The sequence below is a fragment of the Hypanus sabinus genome, chromosome 4, assembly GCF_030144855.1.
Source record: "Hypanus sabinus isolate sHypSab1 chromosome 4, sHypSab1.hap1, whole genome shotgun sequence".
Classification (NCBI taxonomy): Eukaryota; Metazoa; Chordata; class Chondrichthyes; order Myliobatiformes; family Dasyatidae; genus Hypanus; species Hypanus sabinus.
In genome coordinates this window covers 23491888-23513223 of record NC_082709.1, presented here as the reverse complement: position 1 = coordinate 23513223, position 21336 = coordinate 23491888, and the positions used below count along the sequence as shown (strand labels likewise).

The following is a 21336-nucleotide window of genomic DNA, read 5'->3' as shown; positions in this document are numbered from 1 at the left end:
AAATCTTATTTTCATTGTAACATTCAAGATAATTGTTGATGTCTTCAAATTCTTCATAGTTCCTAACTTGCTGAAGTTGAGAAATTCTTTCATTTTCACTCCTGGCCTTTTCTCGCAGCTCCAAGCCAGAATGCCCAAAACCACAGTGAGCAAAACAGTTCTGAATTGTCTTAGGTTATTTCTCCCCATCTACCAGTGACAAAAATCACTGCAGTTTGAACACAAACACACACAATTGATGCTATTTAAGAACTACTTGCTTTAAACATGGATTGGTGTCTAAGAGCCCCACAAATGCACGCAACAGGATCTAGTTAGAAACTGTTTGACAATAGTCTTCTGTCCCAATTAAGCGGCATAGTGCCCCAACTAAACAAAAGGAGTCCTGGCTATTTTGTTGATTTGTTTTTTTTGTTCTTTAAGAGTTATCCGAAATAAGCGTCTGACCTGATGAACTGATGGCCCAATTAAGAGAAATCCACTGAACTTGCATGTTTGTTCATCCCATTCCTACTTCTCCTCCCAACTCACACAGAAGTTCCTGAAGGAAGTACATTATTATTTCTTCATCTTTGTTCAGTCTAAGTCATAGAAATCCACCCAGCAAAACCAGATGCATCTTCATCAGAAGATCTGTACGAATTTAAATTAAGGACAAGTTATTTGACAAAATCATGTTGTATGGATGAATTAAAGGACTCAGTTTTAACCTACATATCTAGAAATTATCCTTCAGGTTTCTCTGTGGTTTACTATGGAGATTATGTTTAGTATATCAATTTGTCATTTAAATTTGGCTTCAAATTCAGTCTCCTGTGGATATACAAGTGATGCTTGTTTTCTTCATGATATTTCAGATAAGTTTGAAGACAACCTACGGACAAATTATTTTTGGAGACCAAAAGGCATGGAATTGTGTTTTGGTGTTGAACATTATGCTGGCAAGGTATGAACAAAGATTTAAAATGACAAGTGTGTAATATCTGAAGTATATATTTATCTTATTGTAATTTTAACATAATTAAAGTTGGAATATAATTATAATTTTTAAACATGTTAAGCATCTGTATGTGTAATAACTTTACAATAAATTGAAATCAGAAAAATACACAGAGTAATTTTTGATGTTTATGCAGGTTCTCTATGATGCATGTGGTTTCCTTGAAAAAAATAGAGACACACTTCCTGCAGATATAGTAGTTGTGCTCAGGACATCAGAAAATAAATTGCTTCAACAACTCTTTTCTGGTCCACTAACTAAAACAGGTAGGAATGATCTTGTATATCCTTATTTGTTCACTATTGCTAATAGTGTCTGCTTGTTCATAATATGTTAAATGTGCATTGTGTGAACATATTTGATTTCCTGTGGCATTCCACATGAATAAAAGTAAAATAAGTTATTTAGTTTTATGAAGGAGGCATCAGACTTTACGAAGGGTGTCCCATGAAACAGTAGCTGAATATGTAAATTCCTCTGGTTAAAAATTGTCACAAAATATAAAATATAAATAGTGAAGTTTATCTGTGAGTTATATGCAAAAGTTGCCTACATTTGAATTAATTATATTACTTACTGACATTGCAAGTAAATATATATACTCAATATAGTTGAAAATAAAAATACTACAGATGACTATGTTACGGAGTAATGAGAAATGATGAATCATCTCTGAAAATATGAATTTAAAAATGAAAAATGACATTTAAAAAGACAAACAATATAAAATATTTAGTAATTATTAAAAACTATGTCTGGCTTAATACAACTTAGTTTTTAATTTCACCTTTCTGAGGAGCATTGCATTTTCAAAATTAATTGGTGACCTTATATTTTCAAATTGCACTGAAGCAAAATAGTTAAAATTGCAATCTAATGTTGTATGAAACAGATTCAAAATAAAATCTTGCTAAATTGTTGATTAAAACTTCTGGAGCCCTAAAGGATGAGCTAGGTTTTCACAACAGTGGGAGGTTAATTACCCCTCCTCCGTTGAACGTTCCGTTTACATCTGAGCTTGAAAACTCAGGATCTAATTTCAGGCATTACACACTTTCAGAAAAGTGCTATCCATTTCTTTCCACTCAGAAAGTAGGATTAGGATGTGGATGCTACTGGGCCAGTGTGAAGACCAGGGAGTAGGGATGCTGCATTTGTGCCTGACACAGATGTTGGGATTGAAGCACAGATCAGTATTTGGTGAAAGTGGTGAGGAGGAATTGAAAGACTGATGTTCTGGATTTAGTTAAGGGTGATGAAATTAGAAGAAAGGATCAAGATTATGAGGCCAAGTGTTGTGATGTAATGCTGGTGTTTGTGCTGAGGATCAAGATATAAGATTCATTTACTCAACAAATGTCTTAGCTTCAGTGCAATCTTGACAAGACACTGTTGTCCTGTGAGTGCTGAATGATAGGTTCCCTTGAACCTTTACATCCAGCACATCATTCTTCACAGCCACCTTCAACAAAACCCTACAATTTTTGTATTGTATCCAGTGCTCCTGGTGCAGCCTTCTCTACATTGGTGAGACCCAATGTAGACTGGGGGAACCGTTTTGTTGAGCACATTTCTTTCACCCACAACAAGCAGGATTTCCCAGTGGCCAACCATTTTAATTCCAATCCCCATTTCCATTTCGACATGTCTGTCCACAACCTCCACTACTGCAATGATGAGGCTACTTTCAGGTTGGAGGAGCAACACCTCACATTCTGTCTGGGTAACTTCAAACCCTTTGGCATGAACATCAATTTCCAGTAATTTCTCCACCCTCCCTCTTCCCTAGTCTTTCATTCACCACCCTGGATCCCCTCTTACCTCTTCCATTCTCTTCACCTATCGATCACCACTTACTGGTGACCCTCCTTCACTTTTGTCTGTGGTCCGCTCTCCTCTCCTCTCAGATTCCTCCTTCTTCAGCCCTTTACCACCAATGACCTCCAGCTTCACACCTCCTCCGCCAACCACCAGGCTTCATTTATCACCTTCTAGTTTGTCCACCTTCCCACTCCTCCACCTTCGTATCCTGGCTTCTTCCTGTCCCCTTTCCACTCTTGATTAAGGATCTTGACCCAAAACGTCGACTGTTTTGTCCTTTCCATTGACGTGGCCTGACCTGCTGAGTTCCTCCAGCATTTGTGTGTATTGCTTTGGATTTCCAGCATCCACAAAATCTATTGTGTGTATGTGTTTACAGACAGTGGTTAAAACAAAATTTGTCATGTGTTTCAAAAGGGTTGATTACAGTGAATTAAACATAAAGATGGTGTTAACCATTTAATTCTTCGTTAAATGCATTGAAAGGTAAGTTGAGACATCATGACTCACTCTAGATCAGGGTTCCCAGCTATTTTTATGCAATGGACCCCTACCATTAACCAAGGAGTCCATGGAACCCCTGTTCTAGATAGATTATTGGATGAAATGCGAACTGAATAGTTGAAGTAAATGTTTTCAAGAAGAAGCCAACTTGAAAGTTTTTAATAATACTGTAGGTGATTTGATTCCAGATCAACATTTTTAAGTCTTTTAATTTTGATCTTTTATTCCATTGTGGCGACCCATTTCCTGGCACATCCGAACCGACTCACAATTAGATAGCCTACGGGGGTTTGCGAGCACAGAACTTTGGAGCCTCTGCGCCACGGGAGGCAGGTTGAGGGAGGCTTAAAAGTGAGGCTGAAGATTTCGAATAAAGTTTTTTCCTTCGACTGCAGTTACCGACTCCGTGTCGTAATTTTAGCGCTGCGTGTAGCACACCGCTACAATTGGTGACCCCGACAGTCCAAACGATTTTTGGACCAGAAATGACCAACGCCGCCTCTGTTCATGTGGTTTCGTTGAAGCTGCCGGGTTTCTGGACACAGCGCCCGAACCTATGGTTCCAGCAAGCCGAAGCCCAATTCCACGTACGCCAGATCACCTCAGAAGACACCCGCTACTACTACGTGGTGAGCTCCCTCGACCAGGACACAGCGGCCCAGGTCGCGGAGTTCGTACAGTCGCCCCCGGCAGACGGCAAGTACACGGAATTCAAAGCCCTGCTCCTCAGGACTTTCGGACTCTCACGGCGTGAGCGGGCTGCCCGTTTACTGCACCTGGATGGCTTGGGCGACAGACCTCCATCGGCTTTAATGAATGAGATGTTGTCTCTCGCCGACGGACACACACCCTGCCTCATGTTTGAGCAGGCATTCCTGGAGCAGCTGCCCGAGGACATACGCCTGCTGCTGTCCGACGCGGATTTCAGTGACCCCCGGAAGGTGGCAGCCCGGGCGGACGTGCTGTGGAACGCCAAAAAGGTGAGCGGGGCGTCCATCGCACAGATCTCCCAGCCACGCTCCCGGCAGCAAACCAGTCCAGGCCCGGCCGCAGAGCCCGCCAACCCCCGGCCCAATGAACACTGGTGCTTCTACCACCAGCGATGGGGTGCAGAAGCCCGCCGTTGTCGCCCGCCCTGCAAGTTCCCAGGAAATGCCAGGGCCAGCCGCCGCTGATGGCTACGGCGGCTGGCCATCGGGATAGCCTCCTGTATGTGTGGGATAGAAGGTCGGGACACCGGTTTTTGGTCGATACTGGGGCTGAGATCAGCGTTTTACCTCCGACGAGTTACGACACCCACAGCAGGGCACCGGGTCCCCCCCTGAGGGCCGTGAATGGCAGCACAGTAAGGACCTATGGCACCCGTCAGGTGCAGCTACAGTTCGGCTCCAGCCAGTTCACGTGGGACTTCACACTGGCCGCCGTAGCCCAACCGCTTCTGGGTGCAGATTTTTTGCAGGCTCACAGCCTACTGGTCGACCTGCCCAGGAAGAGACTGGTACACGCCGAGACCTTTCAGACCTTCTCCCTGGGTACAGCCCAGTTGCCAGCCCCTCACCTCGGCTCCATCACGCTGTCCGACAACGACTTCAGCAGGGTCCTGGCGGATTTCCCATCGGTTCTGGCACCGCAGTTCACAGCGGCCATGCCCAGGCACGGCGTACAGCACCACATCCCGACCCAGGGACCACCCCTCCACGCCCGCGCTCGGCGGCTTCCCCCAGACAAACTCCGACTGGCGAAGGAGGAGTTCCAGAGGATGGAGGAATTGGGGATCATCCGGCAGCCCATGAGCCCACGGCCTCCCCCCTGAAAATGGTGCCCAAAGCGACAGGGGGCTGGAGACTGTGCGGCGACTACCGCAGGCTGAACGAGGCTACCACACCGGACCACTACCCTGTGCCGCACATTCAGGACTTTGCAGCAAACCTGCACGGCGCACGGATCTTCTCCAAGGTAGACCTCGTCCGAGGGTACCATCAAATCCCGATGCATCCTGACGACATCCCCAAAACGGCTCTCATCACCCCGTTTGGCCTTTTCGAGTTCCTCCGCATGCCATTCGGCCTGAAGAATGCCGCACAGACGTTCCAGCAGTTAATGGACGCGGTGGGACGGGACCTGGACTTCGCGTTCATCTATTTGGATGACATCCTCATAGCCAGCAGCAGTCATCAGGAGCATCTGTCCCACCTCCGTCAACTCTGTGCCCGACTGAGTGAGTACGGTCTTACAATCAACCCCGCCAAATGCCAGTTCGGACTCGATACCATTGACTTCCTGGGCCACAGGATTACTAAAGACGGGGCAACCCCTCTGCCCGCTAAGGTAGATGTGGTCCGCCTCTTTCCCCGACCCACCACGATCAAAGGCCTTCAGGAATTCGTAGGTATGGTCAATTTCTACCACCGCTTCCTCCCTTCAGCTGCCCGGATCATGCGCCCCCTGTTCGCCCTGATGTCGGGTCCGAGCAAGGACATTACCTGGGACGAGGAGTCCGCCGCCGCTTTCATTCAAACGAAGGAAGCTTTGGCGAACGCCACAATGCTAGTACATCCCAGAATGGACGCCCCTACCGCCCTCACAGTGGACGCATCTAACACGGCAGTCGGTGGGGTGCTGGAGCAACTCATCGCAGGTCGCTGGCAACCCCTGGCGTTTTTCAGCAAACACCTGCGACCACCCGAGCTCAAATACAGTGCTTTCGACCAGGAACTGTTGGCGCTCTACCTGGCAATCCGGCATTTCAGGTACTTCCTAGAAGGTCGGCCCTTCACCGCGTTCACGGACCACAAACCGCTTACCTTTGCGTTTACGAAAGCGTCCGACCCCTGGTCGTCCCGCCAGCAATGCCACCTGTCCTACATCTCTGAATACACGACGGATGTCCGGCACGTCTCGGGTAAGGACAATGTCGTGGCGGATGCGCTCTCTCGCCCTACCGTTCATGCCCTTTCCCAAGGGGTAGACTTTGAGGCACTGGCAGAGGCGCAGCGGGCGGATGAGGAGATTCCGAGTTACAGAACCGCAGTCTCCAGTTTGCAGCTCCAGGACCTCCCCGTGGGCCCAGGTGAGAGGACCCTACTCTGTGACGTCGCCACCGGCCAGCCCCGTCCCGTCGTCCCGACAGCCTGGCGGCGCCGCGTTTTCGACTCCATTCATAACTTGGCGCATCCCTCCATCCGGACAACTGTCCGGATGGTTTCCAGCAGGTTCGTTTGGCACGGACTCCGCAAACAGGTCAGTGAATGGGGCAAAACGTGCATGCACTGCCAGACGGCCAAGGTGCAGCGGCACACCAAAGCCCCACCGCAGCAGTTCCATCCCGCCCACCGGCATTTCGACCACATTCATGTGGATATTGTGGGCCCCCTGCCAGTGTCGCGCGGAGCGCGGCATCTCTTGACTATTGTGGACCGGTTCACAAGATGGCCAGAGGCGGTCCCGCTCACCGACACCACCTCCGAATCTTGCGCCCGAGCCCTGATCGCCACCTGGATATCTCGCTTTGGTGTACCAGCCCACATTACCTCCGACAGAGGCGCCCAGTTCACCTCCAGCCTGTGGTCAGCTATGGCCAGCCTTTTGGGAACTCAGCTGCACCACACCACTGCCTACCACCCACAGTCGAACGGGCTAGTGGAGCGTTTCCACCGTCACCTGAAGTCGGCCCTCATGGCCCGCCTGCGAGGAGCCAACTGGGCGGACGAGCTTCCCTGGGTCCTACTCGGCATCCGCACAGCGCCCAAGGACGACCTGCACGCCTTGTCGGCCGAGTTGGTATATGGCGCACCCCTGGTCGTCCCCGGGGAGTTCCTACCAGCCCCAAGGGGGCAAGAGGAAGATCCCGCAGCAGTCCTGGGCAGACTACGCGAGAAGCTCGGTAACCTGGCCCCCATACCCACTTCACAGCATGGGTGGCACCCGACCTGCGTACCCAAAGACCTACAGAACTGTAAGTTTGTGTTTGTACGAAGGGGCGGGCATCGGCCACCGCTGCAGCGGCCATACGAGGGGCCGTTTATGGTGCTCCGGAACAACGGGTCCACGTTCGTGCTGGATGTTGGGGGGAAAGAGGAGGTTTTCACGGTGGACCGCCTCAAACCGGCCCATGTGGACCTGGCGCAACCGGCCGAGTTTCCGGCACCTCGGCTCAGAGGCCGACCTCCCAAGCAGGTTCTGGCCCAGACTGTGGACATTGGGGGGTGTATCGCCAGTTCTGGGGGGGGGGGGGGGTTATGTGGCGACCCATTTCCTGGCACATCCGAACCGACTCACAATTAGATAGCCTACGGGGGTTTGCGAGCACAGAACTTTGGAGCCTCTGCGCCACGGGAGGCAGGTTGAGGGAGGCTTAAAAGTGAGGCTGAAGATTTCGAATAAAGTTTTTTCCTTCGACAGAAGTTACTGACTCCGTGTCGTAATTTTAGCGCTGCGTGTAGCACACCGCTGCACCATCCTGTTTTTTTTTCTAAAGTGAAATGGTTTAGTTCAATATCTGCAGTATATTACATAATAATATCAACAGATTGCAAAAATGATTTTCTGCAATCACAGGACAGCTGTTTAATTTCTGACATGCATTAAATGGATAATCTTACCCTATGGAACTCGTCAGATTATGAAATGCAGAGTTGTATTAATGGCATTCTCAATAGGTATTCAGTGCGTTGTTTTGTACTTGGAGAATAGGAGTTAATGATTTAAGTTTTATATCCAAATAGAGGCAGGCAATGTCATTTACTCCCTGTTGCATAAAAACATTTGCTTCAATAGCAAGATTATAATAATTTAGATGTTGATGGATTTATTTGCTCCATTTAAACCAGAATTACTTCTACCATAGCTACTATACTGCCCGTAGTTGTACAAAACACTGACAGTTTTTCCTTGTAATTAGTCTTATCCTGTAATCACCTCAGTGGGTGCAGATCTGATCTGACTAACTTTATCTGTAAAGATGTTTCTTTCAGCCAACTCACTTGTAATAAAAGACTTCACCAATTTGGATCTGACCTAAGCTAAAGATAATTAACAGTCAGTTTCTGATTGCAACTGCATGATTGATTTATTGTTAGTATACTTACCCGAAGAAAATCTGTTAGTCAACATATTTTGCATTGTCAAATAAAATCTGATTTATTTTACGCAACAGAATATAATTATATTTTAACTCCAATCCCTACTGTTTCTCATAAATTAAGCTTTTTTTTAAGCACTGAATACCATTTTATATACCTTTTCATTAGTGTGAGTGACAGATGGACTTTCTGACCTGTACCTGATTCTTTTTTTTCTGGTATATTTCCTAAAGACTAGAATATTAGTACTGTAATACTATTAGCTTCATATAAAGCAACTAGAAATCAAAATATTTGGCTTGGATTTATTTCCAGAATCAAGGCAGAGAAAAGCATTTAACAATTTCAATGTGTTGTTGGGTTATGAACCATGCAAAAATATGGTTGGAACCTTTTGTAGGAACCTCCATCCAAATCATTAAACTATCACTGGAGCACTTTCTGTACAGAAAATTCAGTAAACCATTTTTTTCCATAGAATAGAAAATTTAGATTTAAATTTTAATATTATATTTCATGACCCACTGCTGTCCAATTAACTGAGTACTGTAGTTTACTTGGTATTTTAAAAGTTACATGAAATAATTCAGTTGAGTGGCATTAGTTGTTCCTAAGCCAAACATGTTTTGATAAGAGCTGTCTCATGCTATGCAATGTGGAGTTGCATAGTAGCACAATTCAAGTGTGAAGCTATTTTCATGTTTGAATTATCAACCTCTTTAATTGTAGACCAGAAACACTTGGCACAGCAAGGTCAAATTTTGCAGCAACTCGACATAAATATATTTTAAATGCAATCTCCAATAAGACCCCACCTCTAGGCACATCTTCCTCCCTGCTCCCTTCCTCTCCCTGCTCCACATTCTGCAGGGATCGCTCTCTGTGTGACTTCCTTATCCACTTACCCCTCCTCTCTGCCTTGAGGCACTAATCTGGTGGCCTCCTTCACCACTATTCGGAGCCCTAAGCAGTCCTCCCAGGTGAGGCAGCATTCACATGTAAATCCATCAATGTCATTTATTGCAACTAGTGTTCCTGGTATGACCTCCTGTAATTCACTGAGACCCGAAGCTACTGCGTCAAGTACCTTTGTAACAGCCAGGATCTCCTGGTGGTCAGCTAATTTAATTCCACTTCCAGTCTCACACTGACACGTCTCTCCACAGCCTCTTCTACTGCAAATTATAATAAGAACACCTGATATTTTGTTTTGTCAATCTATAAACTGACAGCATTAACATTGATTTCTCCAACTTCCAGTAACCACTCTCCTCTACCCCCTACCTTTTCTTTTCCGTTGGTCCTCTGGCCATATTTTTTCTCCTCTCCATCCTCATAACTTAACCATTTTTCACATATTCCTCCCTCTTGTTCTCCATCTCCTTCTCTTTATTCCATGGACCAGTATCCTTTCCTATCAGATACCATCTTGTTCAGCTCTTTGCATCTTCCATCTATCAGCTGTGAGCTCTCAAGCCTTTCCCACTTCCCCCCTCCCCACCTACATACCTTCCCCTTCTCATCCAGATTTACTTACCACCTGTCAGTTTGTGCTCTATCCCCACACCCCCCCCCCACCAACCTTCTAATTCTGACTTCTGCCCATTTTCTTTCTATTACTGATAAAGTGTCTTTGCTTGAATTGTTGGCTGTTCATTTCCCTCCGTAGATGCTGACTGACCTGCTGTGTTCTTCCAGCATTTTGTGTGTGTTGCTCTGGATTTCCTGTGTCTGCAGTCTATCTTGTGCCTGTTGTGCATCACTGTTCCTTGTTGATTTGAGCAGAGATCTCGGCTGATGTTCCAAAGCAGTACTGAGTGAGTGCTGAATCACAGACACAAGAACGTCTGCAGATGTTGGAAATCTGAAGTAAGACACGCAGAACACACAGGTCAGGCAGCATCAATGCAAACGAGCAAACAGTCGACATTTCAGGCCGGGGCCTTTCTTCAGTACTGAGCAGGAAGGGGATCATGCCAGAATAAAAAGTTGAGGGGGAGGTGACAGGGGGAAGAGGGAAGAGGCAAGCTGGAAAGCGTTAGATGAAGGCAGGTGGATGGGGGAGGATGTTGAAATGAGAAGCTGGGAGGTGATAGGTGGAAAAGGTAAAGGGGTGAAGAAGAAGGAATCTGATAAGAGAGGAGAATGGACCATGGGAGAAAGTGATGGAGGAGGGGCAAACATCCATAGCATTAGGACCAGAGCTGTTAGGATGGGAAACAGCTTCTTACCCCAGGCTGTGAGACTACTGAACTCCTTGCCTCTACCCAGGTCTCATCGCTTATGAAGCGCCACTTGAATTATACTGTTTACTTTTTAACTTGTATCGTACTTGTACCTTATTGTTTGTTAATTTATTTGTGTTAATATTTTATGTGTTACAATTGTGAGTTATGCACCTGTTGTGCACCTTATCCGGAGGAACGTGGTCTCACTTAGCAGTATACATGTGCACAGTTGAATTACAATAAACTGAACTTGAACTTGAAACTGCATACTTTTTTAATGTATTCACTTCATTGGGATGCAGTGCAAGTGTTATTTTATGTTAGTCATGCAAGTCTTTCTTTTCAACATATTTGTTGAAGTAAACTTATCTCACCTTGTTGTCTTGCAAGCTTGTGGAGTTTTTAATTTCTTTTTCTATAAACTTGGCTGTCTGCTGGAGTCTGCATGTACTCCTTGTTACTCACAGCAGAAAGGGAAGGTATGCCAGATTCCCTGCAGGGTAGCAGGACTAACAGCTCACCAACACACTGCGAGGTGTTTATTGTTCACCTAGTAAAGCTAATTAATTGTTTATTATTTGAAGTCTATTTGAAACAACATCAAAGCCAGCTCATTACCATCTCAAACACCTGTCATCTTAGAGCATAATGCTCGCTGCCTTAAAACAAACTTAAATGCAGTTCTTTAAATGTTAAAATAAAATAATGACTACTGAGAAAACAATAGACAACAGATATGCCCACAGTAGTCACAAGTTTCCTCGTCATTTGTGTCCTTATACGCTTGATAATGAAAAGTTGAACAACGCTTCAAGCAGATGCAGTTTGGATTTATGTGCTTTGATTAGGGAAATCATCCAGGGAGAGTAACTTGGTGGCAGGTAGTCCCAGCCCATGCACGTTTGTGTGTTAAGGACCTTGGATATCATGAGGGTACAAGTGCTGCTTGAGTAATGCATTATGATGTATCCTAAGGCGCCACTGGAGAGCTCATTGATTTCCTGGGAGTTTACTAAAGGGATCTTTAACAGGAAGGAGAATTCTAGCCAACTGTTTAACTTTTTATGCTCTGTACTCAGTGAACTGTTATAGGCAGCTGAGAGGAAGAGTATACATGTAATCAAAATAGAGGCTAAAACTAGAGTGCGGGGTGGAATTTAAAAGTGACCTAAATGTCAAATTTTTCACACAAAAATTTGGAACAAGCTGTAGCAACAGGTGCAGTTACAATGTTTAAAAGTCATTTGGACAAGTATATGGATATAAAAGACCTTCTCTAGACCTTAAAGGGACTCCCAAGTCCCTTTGCAATTTGCACTACTTCTCCAGCATGATTTTCCAGCAGTCCAATATCTACTCTTGCCACTCTTTTAAACTTTATGTCTATGAAGAAACTTTTGGCATCCTCATTAATATCAAGATATTAAAGAGGATATCAAGATATCCACATGATATCAACAAATGGCTGAAAGCACTGGATACTGCAGACAAAATCCCGGCAATAGTTCTGAAGACTTGTGCTTCAGAAGTTGCTGTGCCACTAACCAAGCTGTCCCAGTATAGCTACAATGCTGACATTTAACCGGCAATGTGGAAAATTGCCCAGGTATGTCCTGTACACAAGAAGCAGGACAAGTCCAACTCAGTCAATTACTGCCCTATCAGCCTACTCTCAGTCATCAGCAAAGTAATGGAAGGGACCACCAACAATGCTACCATGAAGCACTTACTGGGCAATAACCTGCTTACAGATGCCCAGTTTGAGTTCCATCAAGGCCACTCAGCTCCTGATCTCAACACATCCTCAGTCCAAAGATGGACCAAAGAGCTAAGTACTAAAGGGGAAGTGACAGTGATAGCCCTTGATATCAATTCAGCATTTGACCGTGTATGGCATCAAGGTGCTCTAGCTAAAAAGGTGTAAATGGGAATTAGGGGGAAAACCCTCTGCTGGTTGGATTCATACCTGACACAAAGGAAGATGGTTGTGGTGGTTGGAGGTCAATCATCTCATCACTGGACATCACTGCAAGAGCTCCTCAGGGAAATGTCCTAGGGCTGACTATCTTCAGCTGCTTCATCAATGACCTTCCTTCCATCATAAGGTCAGAAGTGGGGATGTTCACAGATGACTGCACAATGTTCTACACTATTCGTGACTCCTCAGAAGGTGAAGCAGTTCACACTCAAATGCAGCAGGACCTGGACAAGATCCAGTCTTGGACTGACAAGTAGCAAGTAACATTTGAGCCATTCAAGTCCCAGGCAATGACCATCTCCAACAGGAGAGGCTCTGACCATCATCCCTGGACATTCAGTGGCATCAACATCACTAAATCCCCTACTATTAACATCCTGGGGGTTGCCTTTGTCAGGAAACTGGTCTAGCCATATAAAGACTGTGCCTACCAGAGCAGGTCAAAGGCTTGGAATCCTGTGGCGTGTAACTCACCTCCTGACTCCCCCAAGCCTGCCCACCATCTGCAAGGCTCAGGTCAGGAGTGTAATGGAATACTCACCACTCGCCTGGATGAGTGCAGCTCCATCAACACTCCAGAAGCTTGACACCATACAGTACAAGGCAGCTAACTTGATTGGTACCCCTTCCACAAGCAATCAATCCCTCTACCATCAACAAACATTTGCAGCAGTGTGTACTTTCTACAAGATGCTCTGCAACAACACACCGAAGTTCCTCAGACAGCACCTTTCAGACCCACAATCATTATCATCTAGAAGGACGAGAACAGCAGATACCTGGGAACAGCACCACTTGGAAAACCCCCTCCAAGTCACTCACCATCCTGACTTGGGAACATATCGCCATCCCTTCATTGTTGCTGGGTCAAAATCATGGAATTCCCTCCCTAACAGCACTATGGGTGTACCTACACCTCAGGGACTGCAGCAGTTCAAGAAGGCAGCTCATCACCACCTTCTCAAGGGCAACTAGTGATGGGCAATAAATGCTGGCTTAGCTGGTGACACCTACATCCTGTAAATTAATAAATAAAAAATACATATTATTGGCTTGCTTACCCTTGTATTCCATCTTTGTCTTCTTTATGACTTTTTTTCGTTGTCTTCTGTTTATTTTTAAAAGCCTCCCAATCCTCTTAACTTACCACTAATCTTTGCTCTATTATATACCCTCTCTTTGGCTTTTATATTGGTTTTGTCTTCTCTTGTCTGCCATGGTAATGTCATCATGCCTTTACAGTACTTCTTCTTTGAGGTGCATATATCCTGGGCCTTCTGAATTTCTTACCAGAAATCTCAGCCATTGTTGCTCTGCCATCAACCCTGCCAGTGTCCTTTTCCAATCAATTCTGGATATTAAGACCATAAGACAAAGGAGCAGAAGTTGGCCATTTGGCCCATCATGTCTGCTCCACCATTTTATCATGAGCTAATCCATTCTCTCATTTAGTCCCACTTCCTTGCCTTCTCAACATAACCTTTGATGCCCTGGCTACTCAGATACCTATCAATCTCTGCCTTAGATACACCCAATAACTTAACCTCCACTGCTGCCTGTGGCAACAAATTCCACAGATTCACCACCCTCTGGCTAAAAAAATTTCTTCGCATCTCTGTTCTGAATGGGTGCCCTTCAATCCCTAATTCATGCCCTCTCGTACTGGACTCCCCCACCATGGGAAACAACTTTGCCACATCCACTCTGTCCATGCCTTTCAACATTCGAAATATTTCTATGAGGTCCCCCCTCATTCTTTTAAACTCCAAGGAGTATTATTATTTGAGATGCGGCCAATCAGTGTAGTGTCGTCAACAAATTTAATTTGCAGATTGGAGCTGTGGGTGGTGACACAGTCATGGGTATACAGGGAGTAAAGGAGGGGCTTAGTAGTGCTGTTTCCCTTCAGTTTTTTGGTGTTTTGTTTCTTGTGGACGATTGGTGGGTGGGTGATCTGTTAATTTTTTTGTGTGTAGGTTTGGGGGTTTGGTGCTACTGTTCTTTCTGCAGGGAGGGGATCGGGGATTGGTATGTGTAGAGCATCGTTGATTGTTATTGTGGTTGTTTTTTGCTGCATGCGAGGTGGGTATTTTGGGGTCTGCAAGTTTTATTTCTTACCTTTTTTGTGCCCCGGGGGTGGGGGGGAGTTGATGTCTTTTCTTTCAACAACACCCATGGTCTTTCTGTATTCCATGGCTATCTGGGGTAGACAAATCTCAGAGTTGTATTGTACATGCATACTTTGACAATCAAAATGAACCTTTGAACCTTTGTGTGTCCTGGTCCAACCATATTGAGACCATGGCTAAGTAAGTTCAGCGCTACCTCTGCTTCCCCAGAAGGCAATTGATGCGTCACAGCTGGGTATGGCAACTGCTGTGCCCATGACCGCTAGAAAATGCAGAGTTGTTGACATATCTCAGGCCATCATGGAAACCATCCTCTCCTCCATGGATGCTGTCTGCACTTCTGGCTGCCTCATAAAGGTGCCAGCTTTCTCAAAGACCCTTCGCAACCCAGACATTCTTCCCCAGCCGACCCTCTGCCAAATCAAACAGGAGATGAAAACGTGGACCAATAACAAAAAAAAAAAATCCATTACTACTCAGACTAAAGTGCAATCGTCCGCATGAAGGGAGAATAATGTAAAATCAAATTAGGATTAAAGGTGTATTGATAAGCCTGCCATGAGAGATCTATTGCTCATAAATAGTAAAGGCAATATGACTGTCTGGTGAGGGTTAACATTTACTTGGTAAAGCAAGTAGAATGTTGGAAAGGGTAAAATTGATGGTGTTGAGTATAAATGTCTAAATAATGATGGGAAGTGAATGTGAGTCTCTTAAGTTTGTGTATTTAGTTCACTCAGCCTTTTAGATTGATAAGAGGCAGCAGATTTATTGTGACTAGAATCTTAAAGCAAAGCACCATTTATCTTTGTTGACATAATAGCCAAGTTGTGTGCCAAATAGCTGAGAACTTGCTAGGATCATTGAGAGCATAATCAAACTCTGGCATTCAGTATTTAGACAGTATTCAGGTGGCCAGGCAACAATTTCCATAAATAAAAAAAAAATGGTTTGCAGCCTGCAGTTGAGATGTAAACCTGGTGTCTGTTGCTATTATTGATGACGGGAAGCAAGGTTATCTATTACGATTTGTATTTTTTGTCATATATCACAATATGCTACGAGAAAGTTAGAAGAGGGACAAGAGTAGCGATATTTCTCCAGACTTATTTACTCTTGGGAAAAGAATTCTGGAACACAGCTGCCAGAGCTAAAGTTATGAAATATTACTTGACTAAAAACGAAAAACTAATGGAAAAAGATTTTGTCTTTGACGTTTGTTGAAGGACTGCTAATAGACTTTTTATCGGACATTGAATTTTGGAACTCCATTCTTGCTTGTTGAAAGCAGACAAGCAAGAGTTGTCATATTTAAGCACATGCTCATGTAAACCACGTCGCTGAATCCCCTTCCATCCTATCCCATCGTAATATTCAAACTGTGGCAGCCAGGCCTCAAAGGAAACACTGTCACCATCCATTTCACATGGGATTTTTATTGCAGATAATGTCTGTTCAGTTTTCAATCTTGAGATACCAATCAGTTGTCTGAAGTACAATATTACCATATAGTGACAGATAATTCCTTTATTATCTGGGCTCATATGCATAAGAAACTTGGGTTGGGATGGCTTGCTAAGGAGCAAAATTCACACATGATTATTTGTATATAAAGGCTGTTACTAGCATTGATTATATTAGGTTGAGAAAGAGCAGAATGAAAAATGTAACGCAATCTACATGTGGCACAGGCCAATGTACCAGCAGATTTATTTCAGGTATTGTTATAATAATTTGGGCTGTCTTGTAAGCTTACACAATGTATCCTTTCCTTGTGTTATGCACAAACACGAGAAAATCTGCAGATGCTGGAAATCTGAGCAACACACACAAAATGCTGGAAGAACTCTGTGGCCAGGCAGCGTTTATGGAAAAAAAGTACAGTTGATGTTTCGGGCCAAAACTCTTCGGCAGGACTGGTAAAAAAAAAAGCTGAGGAGTAGATTTAAAAGGTGGGGGGGAGAGAGAAACTCCAGGTGATAGGTGAAACTTGGTGGGGGAGGGATGAAACAAAGAGCTGGGAAGTTGATTGGTGAAAGAAACAGAAGGCCATGGAAGAAAGAAAAAGTGGAGAGGAGCACCAGAGGGAGGTCATGGGGGCTGCAAGGTGATAAGGTGAGGGAGGGATAAGGGGAGGGAAATGGGGAGGAGGCATTACCGGAAGTTTGAGAAATCAGTGTTCATGCTATCAGGTTAGAGGCTGCCCAAGCAGAATATAAGGTGCCATTTCTCCAGTGGCCATCCATTTTAATTAAAAGTGGGATCTCCCAGTGGACACCCTTTTTAATTCCACTTCCCATTCCCATTTGTCCATCTATTGCCTCCTACACTGTCGTAATGAGGCCACACTCAGGTTGGAGGAATGGAGTGGGCTAACCCCTATTGACTTCAATGGATCTGGGGTTGAGAGGGTAAACAGCTTTAAGTTCCTCAGCATCCATGTCACTGAGGACCTCACGTGGTCTGTACACACCAGCTGTGTGGTGAAAAAGGCACAACAGCACCTCTTTCACCTCAGACAGTCGAGGAAGTTTGGTATGGACCCCCCATATCCTGAGAACTTTCTACAGGGGCGCACAATTGAGAGCGTCCTGACTGGCTGCATCATTGCCTGGTACAGGAACTGTCCCTCCCTTAATCGCAGGATTCTGCAGAGAGTGGCGTGGAGAGCCCAATGCATCTGTAGATGTGAACTTCCAGGACATTTACAATGACAGGTGTGAGAAAAGGGCCTGAAGGATCATTGGTGACCCAAGTCACCCCAACCACAAACTGTTTAGCTGCTATCATCTGGGAAATGGTACCGCAGCATAAAAGCCAGGACCAACAGGCTCCGAGAAAGCTTCTTCCACGACGGCATCAGGCTGATTAACTCATGTTGATTTGAGTGTATTTCTATGTTACATTGACTGTTCTATTTATTATAAATTACTATGATTGCATATTGCACATTCAGGCAGAGACGTAGCATAAAAATTTTTACTCCTCATGTATGTGAAGGATGTAAGAAACAAAGTCAATTCAGTCCAATTCAATTCTTGCCGAAGGGTTTCGACCCGAAACACAACTGTACTTTTTTTCCATAGATGCTGCCTGGCCTGCTGAGTTCTTTCAGCATTTTGTATGTGTTTTTCATGCTACGCAGTTGGGACAAGGTGGACCCTTTCTATTTGGAATTTCACCCGATTTAAAAATTAATCTGGGCTAAAAATATGGGACTAAGCATAAAATTGGCTTTGGTTTCCTGAGAAGTCTGCACCTTCACTTTGAGTTGAGGGAAAAATATTACTGTAAAGTCATTTACAACCTTGCTTAATCTATACCAGGTAAATGTTAACTGTAGTTAGACCTGAATACATCTGGTTTCAATGCTCAGAGAGCCTTTTGCGACTTAGTAATAAAATAGTAATAAACAAAAGGCCTACTGTTGAGAGCCTAGAATGGGGTGGCCAACCTCTTGCATTCCATGCATCAATTTTTTCATGCACGAGTTCAGATGCGCCATACAACTCTTGTACCCCCATTCAGTTCTTGTAAAAGTATGTTAATATAGACATATTTAACATTTTTACATGATATATTGATTTAATATATAAACAAGATAAACATTACATACCTTAATGAGAGTTTTAACAAATATATTTTGTCTTCTTTGATTTCTTCCTTTTTCTTAATCACACATTCTTTCTGTATATCAGACCCAAACACTAGCTTCAGTTTTCTTTCTATTTCAGTCCGATGTTGTGTTTTATAGTATCTATTAAGATAATGTCTTCTAATATGTGAGAAAGTGTTTTCGCAAATAATGCACAACAGTTTACCTGACGGACCCGCTATAAATAAGAGCTCATCTTCCCACTGTTCATTGAATTCACGCTTACTATCACTTTCTGCTTTTCTTTTGCTCATTTTCTTTTGCACCGTGAAAAACAAGGCTTAATTTTTGAAAAAGTACAAACCTGCTAATGTTCACAAAGGACGAACAAAGCACAACTCTGTAGCGCACGAGTGTCAATTGTAAACTGACTGGCAAAAACCTGCAACGCACTGCTAGTGCAGATGCCTGGTGCCTCAGGATCAAACAAGTATCAAACATATATTGAACAGTTATGGAATGACTGCAGAACAAAAGTTTGACTCATTGAACATTTTTAAAAATTGAAAACAGATTAATGTGAAAGAAGATAACATTCGCCAAAAGATGTGCACGAAATAATAAAATCGCTAAAAATAATTGCTAAGTTTTAGACTTATTCTCAGTAAAACCCATTTCTAGCTCTAAGCTACTTGAATTCCTGTTATAGATTTTTTTCTAAAAGTCAGTTTTTGGTTAATACATTTTGCATGAGTAGGCTTACTTTTTTACTATTATCACTGGGGTGCAATGCGCCACTTCTAGTCATCCAATGCGTCACTTCTGGTACATGCGCCACAGATTGGCCATCCCTGGTCTAGAAAACAAATAGGTTCTGTACCTTGAGATTATGTCCTACCTCCATTATGCTCATATGGTAGCTGGATTGTTTAGCGTCATTAGCAATCTCTAATAAATGGAGTGCCTAGATTTTAGGATTGTGGAAGCAGAATTTTTCTTTTAAATGACTACTTTTGTTGTATAATTATCATTGTTTCTGAAATTGCAGTGATTGTCAGTTGACTATAAAAGTAATGCTTCTGGTCAACCAAAATAATCTTTAGATGTCCTGTGTACATGGATTGAAATATAGTTATAGAAGTATGTGCTGCAGTAGTTAAAGTTATCAGATTTATTTGCTCTTGCCGCAGTATGTAGGACAACTGCTCCTTTTGGCTGTCCAAGCTAACAAGATCTGTAATTAGTTCCCTTGACAAAACCTTTGGGGTTGTATGATAATTTTGCGTAACTGTTTTCATTAAAACAAATATGCATGATATAAGTGCTATTCATAGACAAAGTTTGACAACTTGCATAATATTGGCTTCAGAATGATTATAGTAGATGATTAGTTCGCTGTGGCTCATTTTTGAAGATCATTTAAACATATATTTTATGTCACTCTGATTAGACACATATCAATGTCATGAAGTCAGTGTGATGGAAGGAAATTAAAAAAAGAAACTAGGCAGAGTTTATAAAATTGGCTACATGCTATTTCTTCAATGAAACTGAGTAAGGTCAACAAAGGCAAGAATACACTGAGTAAGCCACAGTAGCGTAAGGGTTAGTGCAACACTATTACCAAATGAGCATAAGAAATAGGAACAGAATTGGGCCATCTGGCCCATCGAGTCTGCTCCACCATTCTATTTTGGCTGATCCTTTTTTTAATCTCCTTCTCAACCTCAGTTCCCAGCCTTCTCCCCGTAGCCTTTGATGCCATGTCCAATCAACTACCTATCAATTTCTGCCTTAAATACACCCAATGACCCGGCCTCTACAGCTGCAAGTGGCAACAAATTTCACAAATGCACCACCCTTTGGCTAAAGAAATTTCTCTGCATCTCTATTTTGAAAGGGCGCCCCTCTATCCTGAGGCTGTGTCCTCTTGTCCTCCACTCTCCCACCATGGGAAACATCCTTTCCACATCTACTTTGTCTAGGCCTTTCAATATTCAAAAGGTTTCAATGAGATCCCCTCTCATCCTTCTGAATTTCAGTGAGTACAGACCCAGAGCCATTAAACGTTCCTCACGTGATAACCCTTTCATTCCTGGAATTATCCTTGTGAACCTCCTCTGGACCCTCTCCAATGCCAGCTCATCTTTTCTAAGATGAGGAACCCAGAACTGTTCACAATACTCAAGGTGAGGCCTCACCAGTGCCTTATAAAGCCTCAGCATCACATCCCTGTTCTTGTATTCTACATCTCTTGAAGTCCCTCTGCCTCTCAGGTTCTTGAATTTTCTCCCCATTTAGAAAATAGTTTGCATATTTATTTCAACTACCAAATGCATGACCATGCATTTTCCAATATTGTATTTAATTTGCCAATTTCTTGCCCATTCTCCTAATCTGTCTAAGACCTTCTGCATCCTACCTGTTTCCTCAACACTACCTGCCCCTCCATCAATCTTTGTACCATCTGCAAACTTGGCAACAAAGTAATCTATTCCATCATCTGAATCATTTATATACAGCATAAAAAACAGGTAGTCCCAACACTGATCCATATGGAACACCACTAGTCACTGGCAGCCAGCCAGAAAAGGATCCTTTTATTCCCATTTGCTGCCTCCTACCAATCAGCCAGTGCTCTAACCATGTTAGTAACTTTACTGTAATACTATGGGCTCTTAACTTGGTAAGCAGCCTCATGTGTGGCATCTTGTCAAAGGCTTTCTGAAAGTCTAGATATACAACATCTACTGCAACTAGTTGTAATCTCCTCCAAGAATTCCACCAGGTTTGTCAGGCAGGATTTTCCCTGAAGGAAACCATGCTGACTTTGTACTATCTTGTCTTGTGTCACCAAATACTCCATCACCTCATGCTTAACAATTAACATCTTCCCAACCACTGAGGTCAGTCTAACTGGTCTATAATTTCCTTTCTGCTGTCTTCCTCCTTTCTTAAAAAGTGGAGTAACATTTGCAATTTTCCAGTCCTCTGGCACAA

At 43.8% G+C, this 21336-nt stretch overlaps 1 protein-coding gene across 7 annotated transcripts in view; it reads left to right on the top strand.

Moving 5' to 3' along the window:
• myo3b (myosin IIIB) overlaps positions 1-21336 on the top strand; it is a 481967-nt gene that overhangs the window by 214111 nt on the left and 246520 nt on the right. For all 7 annotated transcript variants that reach the window (XM_059966610.1, XM_059966606.1, XM_059966605.1 and 4 more), the window contains 2 exons: positions 858-946; positions 1137-1266. In XM_059966610.1, coding sequence (XP_059822593.1) covers positions 858-946; positions 1137-1266 — 219 coding nt within the window. The remainder of the gene's footprint in view (positions 1-857; positions 947-1136; positions 1267-21336) is intronic.